This window comes from Dermacentor variabilis, chromosome 7 (genome assembly GCF_050947875.1).
Source record: "Dermacentor variabilis isolate Ectoservices chromosome 7, ASM5094787v1, whole genome shotgun sequence".
Lineage (NCBI taxonomy): Eukaryota > Metazoa > Arthropoda > Arachnida > Ixodida > Ixodidae > Dermacentor > Dermacentor variabilis.
The window spans coordinates 134,392,550-134,405,810 of NC_134574.1; the positions used below are offsets into that span (position 1 = coordinate 134,392,550).

Sequence of the window (13,261 nt, forward strand, 5' to 3'; positions counted from 1 at the left end):
CACTCACATGTATCAGTTGTAAAATTCTGGAGCACATCGTCGCAAAACATATTTTACGATTTCTAGAAGTGAATAGTTTACTTTACTCAAACCAGCATGGCTTCCGTACTGGACTATCTACCATTACACAATTAATTGAAGTAGTTCATGATCTCGCTGCCGCCTTAGATGAGAAGCATCAGATTGACGTCATTTGTATAGATTTTGCAAAAGCCTTCGATAAGGTTCCGCATAATAAGCTGATCTTTAAACTGAGAGAAATAGGTATCGATGAAAGATTAGTGCTATGGATAAAAGAATATTTAAGTGATCGTAAAGAGACTGTAAGTTTAGATGGCAGCCTCTCGAGTCCACTCCAAGTGCTTTCAGGTGTTCCTCAGGGGTCAGTCTTGGGCCCACTGTTATTTCTTATATATATAAACGATATCTCTTCTGTTATTGCAGAACCGGTAAAAATGAAGCTTTTTGCAGATGATTGCCTAATTTATTCTACCGTAACCAATGTTCAGGATCAACTCAGAATTAGTCGTTGTTTAGAAAATTTCAGCCGATGGTGTAAATTATGGGGTATGAATATACACTACAATAAATCAACATACACACATATGACTAAGAAAGTAAACGTTCTGCCTTTTAACTATTACATCGATGGTAATTTGTTAGTTCGTGCTAACCAGTTTAAGTATCTAGGTGTTACAGTTACGCATAATCTGACATGGCATACGCACATAGAAAATGTGTGCTCGAAGGCGAATCAGAGATTAGGTTTCTTAAGGCAAAAACTAGGTCAAGCTTTGCGAGATGTAAAGCTGATGGCTTATAAAACTTTTGTTAGACCTTTACTTGAATACGCCTCAGTCATCTGGAGCCCTCATCAGAAAGAAATGACTACAAAGTTAGAAAAAGTTCAACGTCGTGCCGCGCGCTTCATATGCTCAAAGTACCGCCGTTTAGAATCCGTTACACTGATGTTGCAGTCTTCTGAACTGGAAACACTAGAAGTACGAAGGCTAAAAAATCGTCTGAAAGTGTTTTACAGAATACTACATGGACATTTAAAAATCAACAAAGATAAGTATGTGCAGCTTCCAGGAAAACGAAGCAGTCGTGTTAACCATCAATATGTTTTACGTCCATACTTTGCTCATAGGGATGTGTTCCGCTTTTCTTTTTTCCCTGCCGTGATTGAACTCTGGAACGCAATACCAAGCTTTGTGGCAGAAGCCAGTGATGTTTGTGAATTTGAAAAATGGTTAAACATGTATTTTTGTGATTCCGCTGCCACTTGATGCACCTGTATATATGGTCTGCCTGTATTTAAACCCTCCCTGTAAGAACCCTCAGCAGAGGGTTGACAGTATGAAGAAATAAAATAAATAAAAATAAAATCCATGCAATTGCACCTGTTGTCACTCACTCACATTCAATCCTAGGTCAGTGAAGTAAGTGTGGATAGAGCACGCTCTAGCAGTGCATGAGTAGGCCGACAAACACCTGGAACAATATAGTCAACAGCACAGTTCTTTGACGAATCAACAAGCTGTCCTCTTGAACAGTATTCATTAGTATACTGTTTGCCTATAGACCCGCTTCCAAGTTTAATTATACATATTGCTTTCGTGGTGCTGGCCCTCACACAAACGCAGAAGACAGTTGTGGTTCCATGGACATTTTTATGCTAGAATGTTGAAAATGTGCTTTTTCGGCGAACGTTCACTTCTGTTACATTCGCTTAATTAAATTGGAATGTAAAAGGCCCCTATCAGATGTTACACTAAGCAGCGCTTAATTAAGTTCGCAGCAGCCATAGAAACCCTGGTTTACCCTGATTTTTTTTAACTTCTGTGAATATCATGACGCATTAAATCGCCACCATACAGTGATACCTTTCTATCAATTCGGTTTAAATTATTCGTCTTTATTACATACGAGAAATGCGTTTCCTGTTGTATTCCGTCTATATTAATTTTCTAGAAATAATAAAATCAGGTCCCTCATGAATATATGCATTTCATCGACTATATTTTTTTTACAAAACCTAATGATCAAAAATCCCGTTTACTATTTTGTATGACGCATCCCGCAGAAGAAGGAGGAAGTGCAGCTGGAGCCCCTGGAGCGAATACTACGGCAACAGGGGGAAAGCAGACATCGGGTGGTAAGTGCTTTTTACTATCAGTACAGCTAAGCTTTGTGCCTACATTTCCGCATTTATTTCTATTTTGTGTATGTTCATGCAGCACTAAAAATTATTTTGACATCTACTTTTTGTTCTTTGTTCTATCATGGTCTAAGTCAAAATCCAAAGCCAATATGCTGGCTTGAAAGAAGTGGTGTAGGGTCCCTTTAGAGTATGGCACATGACCACTTTTCCAGCAAAGTGTCTCCACCTACGTCGTACATACGCGTGAACAATCCAGTCTGTCATCTGAAAGATACGGCGTATCTATCACAAGAAAACCGTTCTGTGGCCACATTCTACTTGGCACCGCGATGTTGTTAAAACATGTACAAAACTGCTTCTCATATACGGATTTTCTAAAGTAAAAAAAGTGTGCTTTACTCTTCCTGCAAAGGAACTTGCAGCACTGCCGAAGGTGCGAGCTGTACAAATGCGATATCCGAGCGGTGCGGAACATAGTGCCATGCGTAAATCCGGATTGGAGACATTTCTTTCTTTTTTTGCTAGGTGTATGATATGTTACAGCGGCCCGTCACCAGCAAGGCACTTGGCGCAAGCACGTGGTATACCGGCGAAATTGCGGCCTTTAGAGCCGCTAAGCAGTATAGCCCGCCTATCCATGACTACATAATGCTATGACAACGCCCATATAGCCAAGGCTGCCCGCTTTGAAATTGTTAGCTGTGGAACGACAAAGAAGAAAGAGACTATTTAAACTTCGTGTACAATGGAACCCACACCGCTGGGGAGACACAGGCTCGCGTCGGCGTCCAGATACTTCATCGTCTTTTTCACGGCCGCTCGTCTCTTGTCTTAAAATATGAATTCTCGTTTGTTGTGGCCTCTACGCAGAGACAGCAAAAAATAAATGACAAAATGCGTCGTCGCTTAGACTTATCTCCCGATAAAGGCAAAGCCTTAAGCGCACTTTGCTGTTATTATTAGAAGAAGCTGTTCGTTTCGACGCTATGAGGACAACCGAAGTGGAGCCGCGGCGCAAAAGTGTATTGATTTACGATTAGCTGAATGCGCCATATTTTTTTGCACAGGCGATGCGCATAGTGGACGTGGAACGCTATAATGCCCTAGTCATTCACTGCGTCGGAACTTTACTACTGCGCTCTAACATATAACGAGATGACGGTGCCGAACAAACACAGAAATGACCAACTCTTCACCTACCGGAAAATGGGGGTAAGCGAAGCTCCTTCTGCGTGCACCTGACCTTCGTAACGGCTATGTAAGCAACAGGTAACAGTGCCAGATTGCTTTGACCTCCCTCTCCCTCAGCTCGAGGTATTTTCGTCGTTGCTGCCGGATTGCTTCGGCTCGGGCTTGATCTAACGGCTGGATCGGCACACCAATGGTGAGCCTTTTCATGGACTAGCCCTGGCGGCCGCTCGTCGAAAGCTGCCTGTTCCTCGCGGCAACGTACTTCCGACGAACGCATTTTCCGATAAAGAAATGAAAGATAACGAAGACGGCGCAGTGCGCGTGAAACGGCCTACAGCGAAATACTTTCCTATTTCCCGAAGACAACCGATTTCTCACGTATGACATCCTCAATTATTCACATAGGTGTGCACAAGACCACCCTTGTGCGCCGTCTTCCATTTTTCATCATCGCATCAAGGCTTCCCGTGTGCACACGAGAACGATTTCATTGTGGAAGGTGAAAGAATAATTTCAAATGTTGCAAAAATTTCATAGCTCCTGTGCACAGCGGGTAATGAGTGAATATAATATAAGAATACCCTACATGTCTCACAAATTGACTGAATTCACAAAACTGCAGGTGGGACCGAAGAAAACACGCCAGTGTCCACGCCCGGACAAGCGGCACCATCATCTACCGCGACTTCACAAGCACCTAGTAGTAAGTGATCCTAACTATCTTCATTGGTAACATTTATCACTGGACTACAATACTTACTTTCCGGCTTACTGTCTCGCCGTACATAGATAATTAGATGCAATTTTTTTTCTTACTACTAAGATCTGGCGAATGAGACATTGCTGTTACCACGGATTTTGTAGTTAAAGACAAGTGGCCTTGAAGAAAATACGATAAAGATGGCACAACGTGGCTCCCAAGATGTGTATGTGTATGGCAGTGTGGCTCTTCTCAACAAATAACAATGATTTGGGCGAATAGAAAGGTTGCTATCAGAATGCGACGGGTGCAATATATCCAAGAACTCGCAGTCTACGCATGTAACAGGCACCCTTAGCAGACAATGGGCCACTTCGTCTATTTCTGCGACTAAGTGCTAAGTGCTTTTTGGGCGCATTGGAACATAAATTGGAGTTAACGTTAAAGAGATTCTCTCTAGTATCTGAAGACACACCACTGTTTAGAAGCCTAATATTGAGCAAAGTAAAAAGTAATAGTTGAATTGTCGCGCTTGAGACGGAATAAATAGGCGCAATCTGTTTCGGGCTTGAATATGAAGGAAATTCTGCTGCCGCTATGACGCAAAGCTCTTCAAGGAAGTGTTCAAAAAGAAAATTTACAATATTGACACGTGTACTTACCTTTATCAGGCGACCACGTTTCGCCGCTTAAATGTAATCGCACAGCGCGGGACGCGCCTGCGTTTCTGGACAGCTATCGGAAGTTTCTGGAAAGTTTCTGGAAAGCTATCGATGCTTCTACCCGGCTGTTTGTTGTCGCCGAACCTTGTGTTATCTGATTTCATCGCGTGACGCGAATGGTGTAGAACTTTGTGTAAGGCACGCAGGCCCGAACGATTAGTCTGGAACATTCGACGACTGCTGTATAAAAGCCGACGCGCTTGACCCGCTGATTAGATTTTCGACGATCGCCCACCGTGTTCGCCGCTATCGTTGTGCTATAAGCGTAGCCTGATTTTGTGGGCACAGGTTCGCCCAATAAAAGTTCGTTTTGTCTTTCACAGTATTTGCTACTGTGTTCTTCAACGTCACCACCGCGTGACAATATGATTGACGACATAGTAGTAAGCTTTACTAATTTTTTTAAATTATCAGAAGGACTGAAGACACGTCAGTAAACCACGGGTAAAATGAAGACGTCTCAGACCTATAACCCTTACAGTCGAATTTATTCAAAGGCTTAAAGTTGCGGCGTGTAGTTCGACAAGATTTTGTGCAATCAGAAACGAAAAATTTAGCTCGACCAAGTCGCTGCAGTTAGGTTTCAGTATATATATATATATATATATATATATATATATATATATTTACATATATACTATAAATATATATATTATAAATATACTGGGCCATCAGTCCACCAACAAATGTCTGTGCATAGTATATAACAAAAATTGCATATTGACAAAAACAATAAAACAATTTTGACAGATTAAAATAGCGCTACCAGAGAGACATCCAACAAACTTCAAAAGAAAAGCGAATTATTGTCCACCGAAGAATTCGTTGTTGTGAAACCTCACTCGTATACATATAGGTTAGCACCTTGCAGCTTGTTTTTTTATTCAAAACTCATCTTCAAGTCACATATTCACTGGCCCTTCAGAGTCAAAATGCATAGCTTACAACGGGTTCGTGCATAACAATTAGAATTACTTCTTCTATATTAAACTATAGAGAAAACGCAAAGAAATAATATTTTGCAAGAAAAATGAGTAAACTAATATTTATTTGTTACTTTCTGCTGCCATTATCAAAACATCGAGGGATGGGGGATTATCGCTCCATGGCTGCTTAGGATATTCATTAGATTTGTTGCGCCGATATCTGTTGAATGAGTAGCAAAAACGATTTAATTGAGCCTTGCGGTGTTAAACACGGAGTCAAATTACTGCAGACAGAAAAAAACACCCTTTTTTAGGCATTAAATGTGCGCGTAGTCAATTTCACTCGTATATATTGCACTAAAGGCAATAACATGAAGGCATGTCCAAGGCCATATAACTTGAAACAAATGCCCGCTACCATGCGGTGGGAAATAGTTCAGTAATGCGAATGTCCCGAAGACTAGAACTGCCGACTTCAATTAACTGCTCGAAGAAGGGCTGCACTGCTGAGATTCCGTTGGTTAACGTTTCTTAAATTGTTGACCACAGTTTCGACTTCGACATCGTTGTGATTGCGATTTCCAGAAGTCGCTTAACTGGATCGGTGCGTCACTGATTTATTGCAAAGATTTATTGCGTCACTGATGCATTTGCGGCAAGCACACATCCTGATACTCTAGCGTGGAGGGGCACAACATTTGAAGCGTTTTTTTGTTAATCTGCGAAAGTGCATCAACGCCAGTCCAGCAGGCACGGCACTTTCTTGCAGCAGCTGTGATCGGGCCGTTCTGTTCAAGGTACGCCAACTAAGGCGCGCTGAGTCGCGACACAAACAGAATGAGCGCTGACGGCAGGTAAGCATGTACTAAGGCGTTCAGTGTGCTTATCCACGAGATATTTTCACATGTATGGAACGTGCGAAAACAAAAGAAAAAAAAATGCATTGCACGTACTTCCTGAACCACTGTCGGAACTGTCTTGCCTACATTTGAGAAAAGATGAAGGAAGACGTCCGACATACCTTTAACAACAGACACTTGCGAATCCTCACCTAATCGATCCATTTTCCGCATACACGCCCAGGATCCGGCGATTGAATCCATGAACTCGTTCTCGGTAACAGAACTCTATAGTTACTGAGCTATGGTTAAACATCCTCATTCAGTGTGAACATTAAGCATATGGAGAACGTGAACCTTCATTTAGGAGCAGATGGCTTTCCCTAAACATGGCATGATGCCTGTAATCATCAAGTGGCGCTGAAAACTGGTGACCCAATTTGTATAAAACCTCTAGACTTCATTTGAAAGGTGTTCTCCGGTGTGACGGAAACCATTTATTGTGCAGTCCTAGTGGCGCTGTGCCTTTTGCCACAAACTCCGTATAGTGTTTTAATTATACAATTAAAGTTATGTGGTTGTACATCGACGGCACGAAGCTGTGGCACCAAATGTCTCACGTTTGTTTATACCAGTGAGATTTACGGCTTTATTATAAATTATCGCGTTATAGTTTTCACGCTTGTATTGCTGGTGAAATAGTTATTTGTTGGAAATATCGAATAAAGGAGATGAACCACTATGGTTTGAGCTTAAAATTTAAATATTTTCGCCCCACCAGGCATAATGACGCCAATAACAGCGTGTAGACCTTTTTATCATGGAATGGCTTTACAAATTCCAAAGTGATGACCTTTTGCTGTAAATATGAGCGAATCACATATTGCGGGAAGCTATATGAAGAAAGCGTACTGTAGCTGATATTTCTTCTCCACCCTCCAGGACGAAATTGTAATTGAATGCATGCCTAATTTAACGCATGACTCGAAGCTTATGTCTCAGTCGTCAAAGCGTGCTGTGTCCCAAATATTCGAGACGAGATGCATGATAATGAGCGTTGACGATGATTGAGGTAATGCAGCAAAAGTGGGGCACACCTCAATAGCAAACGCAGATTTCCTTGTTCTTTGCATACATACCAGAGCTACTAAGGTATATAATTTATAGACTATCGGCGTACTAGCTACGTTTGCTACTCGCTGCAGATAATAGATACTATAGCCACCCTCGCAAAATGTTACTGAGTTGGTTAGACGATATTCATGTATTCATGGCTCCTAGAGCTCAACAGTTTCCTATTTGCATAGGACAACCATTTTCCCATGCATGGCATCTTGAATTATTCGCATAGGTGTGCACAAGACTACCCTGGTGGGCCGTCTCCCATGTTTTATCGTCGCACCAAGGCGGCCCCTGTGCACACCAGCACGGTTGCATTGAAGAAGGTGTAAGAATAATTTCAAAAGTGGCAAAAATTTGACAGCATATTTGATAGCTGCTGTGTACACCTGATGGTGAGTGAATATATAATAAATGATTGAAAATCTCCTACATCTGGGAAAAATTGGCTGAATTCACGAAACTGCAGGTGGGACGGAACAAAACAAGCCAGCGTCCGCACACGGAGCAGCGCCACCTGTACCTATCCCAGCTGCACAAGCACCTGGGGGTAAGTGATCCTAACTATCATCACCCGTAACATTTATGTCTGGACTGGCATACTTACATCCCGCCATCTGCCTTGCACTACATAGAGGATTACATGCAAATTTTTTGCTCACTACAAAGATCTGGCAAAGGAGACGCTGCTATCACCATGAAATTTTGTTGCTACACAAAAGTGTCCGTGAATAATTTAGAGAAAAGGATGGCACAGCGTGGCCCCCAAGGTTCACATATTTATTACTGTATGGCTCTTTACTTCTGAACAAATAACAATGATTTGTGCTAATAGAAAGGTTGCGATGAGAATGCAATGGGCGCAAGATATCCAGGGACTTTCAGTCCAAGTATGACAAAAACAAATAGCAGGAAATATGCCCCAACGTCTATATCTGCTGCTAAGCGCAAAGTGCCCTTTGGGGGCACGGAAACAAAATTGGAATTAACGTTAAAGAGATTCTCTCGAGTGTCTGCGTATCCACCCCTATCTACAAGTCTAATATTGCGCAAAGTACAAAGTAATAGTTGAGTGGGCGCAATCTGTTCAGAGTTCGAAAATTAAGCAAATTCTGCTAGCACTATGGCGCAAAACTGTCCCACGAAATATTCGGAAAAAATAATTCTTACAATGTGAATGAATGAATGAATGAATGAATGTTTATTTTGACAGAAATAAAATACAAAGAATCTCTGTCAAAGAGGCTGACAAAAAGGCACGAATGCCTGACTAAGTGTCAGTCCCCTTCCCCGACCCATTCCGCAGTAGTAAGCTTCACTCTATTTAAAAAAAAAAAATAAGCATCTTGTGAGTAGGACGGTAGGCATGTAAGTAAACCACTGGTGTGATTAGGATGTGTGTGACTTAAAACCCTAGCATTACAGTATAAAGGGCCCGCATTTTTTGTAGTCGTAGTTAGTGAAAGACAACGTTGGGACGTGTAGTTTGTCAATTAGTGGTGCAAGGAGAAACTCGAAATTCAGTTTGCTCTTGTCCCTTTAGTTTTGACTACATACATACATACATACATACATGCATACATACATACATACATACATACACACATAGATACATACATGCATACGTACGTACGTACATACATACATACATACATACGTACATACATACATACATACATACATGCATACATACATACATACATACATACATACATACATACATACATACATACATACATACATACATTTCAAATTACAAGTGAAATATGATTCAAGCCCATAGATAAACATAAATGTTAGCACCATGCCGTTAGTTCCTTATTCAAAGCTCATCTTTAAGTCACATATTGACTGGGGCTTCAAAGTCAAAATGCATAGCTTGAAACATGCTCGTGGAAGAAAAATTAGAGCTACTTAATCTATATCATACTATAGACACTATATATATAAACGAAAAAGCAAAGAAGTATTATTGTCCAAGCAATAATTGCTCAACTAATCTTCATTTGTTATCTGTTACTGCACTTTTGTTATTTTTTACTGCAAGCGATGGGAGACTCACTCCAGCTCTACTTAGGATAGTTATTGTATTTCTTGTGCCTATATGTGATGACCGAGTTAGCAAAAACGATTTAATTGGGCATTTCAATGCTAAACACATAGCTACATTTCTGCAGACCGAGAAAAAATCACCCTTTTTTGGGCAACAAATGTGTGCGTAGTCAATTTCACTCTTATATTGTACACTAAAGGCAATAACATGAATGTATGTCCAAGGCCATATAACTTGAAACAAACGCCTGCTAACATGCGGTGGGAAATAGTTCAGTATTGCGATTGACACGAAGATCGTCAACTGGGTGTTTCCATTGAAAGTAACATATGTTTTTCATCTAGGCTATGATCGTTGACATTCGTATGGACTGCAATGCTTTAATTTATCGCTACCTAAGCGCCTAGTGGGTAATGCTTGCTTACGCTTCTCAGCTGCATTCAGATATTCGCCTCAAGTAGGCAATAAAAGTATTGATAAGCAGCATCGCTATGACGTCATGCAAGAGCGAAATGTCGCGGGTTGAACTGCGAAAATTTTGTGCTAAGGACAACGTTCATTTTTCTTGTATGTTAGAACTTATCTTACCGATACGTTTGGTTCGTGTGCGGTATCTTTAATAAAATCTCTTTTGTTCTTTGTACTTTCACAAGCTAAGTAGAGATCTAGAGCAAATGTGGTGGCTTGAAGAAAGCGTCATAGGGTCCCTTTTCGTAGTACAGCATATGACCGCTTATACTGGAAATTGTGTAAAGCTACATCGTTTGTCGTCTGAAAGATACGGCCTACCGACCACAAGTAAGTTATTCCGCAACCACATTCCGCGTAGCTTCGCGATGTTTTAAAAACGCGTACAGAGCTGCATGTTTATCATACACGCATTCCTTCTAGCCCAAATATGTGCTATAATCTACCTGTAAAGTAACCTGCAGCACTGTTGAAAGTGCGAGGTGTACGTAGCCGAGATTCATGCGGAGCTTAATATACTCCGGCGCGTACCTATCTCCTCATAGTCTGGATTAGAGACCTTTCTGTTTTTGCCTGATACATGATACATTACAGCGATACCTGTCCAGCTAGGCACTTAGGGCAAACTATAAAGGTCATAAGCTCAAATCCTCCTTCAGTACACCATATCTGCAGGCTTGGAGTGGCACCTGACACTGTCAAAAATGCCGATAGTTGGTGGTGCTATGTTAGTCCAGGTGCAAAAATATTGAGAAGGTCCACTAAGCTTCAACAAAAGACACTCCCTCATCAGAACAGAAATTGGGCTCCCTGGTGCAGTATTCGGCCACTGCCTCCCTAATGACTCCTACACTTAGCCCCTGGCCCTTAGTGCCCAGCCCCTGCGGAGCACCTGACCAAAGTGGCCATGAGATCTGCAACGCAGCAAAGGTTCCTAAGAACATCTGGACCGGGAAGGTCACCACTAGAAAGCAAACCCGACAACGTTCAACACACCAACCCTGTCGAGTGAATCTAGCTTAACAGGAGTTTTTGAGGAACTGTCAGAATTTAATTACTTTTGTTAGCTTTGAAGAACTAGTGAGGCTTTTACAGTCCTGGCTAAAGGCCACGTCATCTGCTACAGACAACTCCCAGATAAGAAGCAATATTGCGTAGAATTCCTAGTCCATAATGACATAGCGGGCAACATTGAAGAAATCAACATGATTATTGAGACAGTTGCGGTAGCCATTTAAAGTTAAATAGGACGCATAGAATGATGGTTGTAGAGGTCTATGGTCCTACATGCAACCATGGGGATGAATTGAAACAGTTTTATGAAGATGTTGAATTAGCGATGAGAAAAGTTCAAACTCAGTATAGTGTAGTTGTGGGCGACTTCAGTGCAAAAGTAGGGAAAGACAGGCTGGTGAACAAGAAATTGGAACTACCGCACCGACTCTCGCAACACTCGAGTATATATGCTGACAAAATTCGAGGAAAGGAATCAGCTCCGATAGTGGACACTTTCTTCAGACAGCTTAGCGAGAGAAAGTGGACCTCGAAAAGCCCTAGCGGTGAAGCAAGAAAAGAAATAGATTTTATACTCTGTGCCCATCCCAGCATAGTGAGGGTTGTTGAAGTGTTAGGTAGAGCAGAGTGCAGCGATCATAGGTTGGTGAGGTCTAAGATTCACCTGAACTTGAAGAGAGAAAGAGCAATATTGGTCTGGAAAAATCAGGTGACCATAGATACAGTAAGGGTAAAAGCAGACCAATCCTGGCTTGTGATTGCAACCAAATATACAGCCATAGAACAGAGAGATGAAGATGACATAGAGGCAATGAATGAAACCGCAACTAGGCCGCTTTCCGAAGCAGCGATTCAAGCGGGAGGTAAGACACGAAGGCTACCAGTTGGTGAGCTGTGCCAAGTAACAAAACGCCTAATAAATAAACGACAAAAAAGAAAGTGTCCAACTCAAGAGATCTGATAGAATTAGCGGAACTGTCAAAACTAATCAACAAGGAGAAAGTAACGGATATTCGAAATTATAACGTGAGCAAGACAGAGGAAGCAGAAAAATATGGCCGTAGCGTGAAATCGACCGTAGCTGGAAAGCCAGCCGGGGGAACCGCTTCTGTCACCTCCAACGCTTCGGCTGGAATATCTGCATTTTCACGTCTTTACTTGCACATTGACTGTCCTCTCGCGTAGCACGCAGCGCTCGAATTATAAGGCCTAATACTTCTCTTGAAATAATGTTTGAAGTGTCAGCAATAGGAGTTGAAAAATTATTTACTCTTTAATGTATATTCTTATGTAATGCAAGCCGTAGCGGCCAAGCATACAGTCTAGCGACTCAATTCCAATACAAGCTGCCGAGTGATTAAACTAGCATCTAGGCAGCTTCGGAAACCAAGCATGACCAGGACTTTTACAAAACTACGCGTCGATTAGGTGGCAGGGAAGTGGAGTGCATCGCTTACGTTTTGCTCACTCATATTTCTCATCGTTTAGCATATAAATATACATTTATAAATAAATATACGCTGGTCACTGATGGAAATGCCGAAGACACATTGTTATGCGTTTCAACACGGCTTTTTCGAATAATTTCACAGTCGCCAGGAACTCTGATTTCTCACTATATCTATATTATTATTCGAATCCTAAGATATTATAAATTTATTAGCAAGCGCATTAGGTTGAACAAAGGTCGCATTACGCTGTATCATGTTTCGTAATCCTCAAGCATACTTTACACAATTTCATAGCAAATAAACCTTACGAACACTTTTCAAATCAAGAACATTACGGGTATTTAGGTAAACACGATTAGGCTATCTTCCACTGAATTTTGGACAGCCGGTAACAATTCCTAAAACATCACTTTAGTGGTGCAAGAATAAAAGAAAATATTCTCTTAAAATTAAAACACTAAATATGGGGTAAAACCTGTTTTTATATATGTCGGTGCGGAGAAGATCTTGTTGCGTCTTTGTGGCGTGCTTTTGTTGACCTCGCCTGTGTAGCGCTCAAGCTACTTATACAATCGAGTAACAGCACACCCAAACTTCTGAACTTCCTTGCCTTA

General features: G+C 41.4%; 1 protein-coding gene across 1 annotated transcript in view; it reads left to right on the top strand.

Moving 5' to 3' along the window:
- Positions 1-13,261, top strand: part of LOC142588858 (uncharacterized) — a 73,914-nt gene that overhangs the window by 47,373 nt on the left and 13,280 nt on the right. The window contains exons 4-6 of the mRNA XM_075700678.1: positions 2,087-2,158; positions 3,978-4,058; positions 8,131-8,211. Coding sequence (XP_075556793.1) covers positions 2,087-2,158; positions 3,978-4,058; positions 8,131-8,211 — 234 coding nt within the window. The remainder of the gene's footprint in view (positions 1-2,086; positions 2,159-3,977; positions 4,059-8,130; positions 8,212-13,261) is intronic.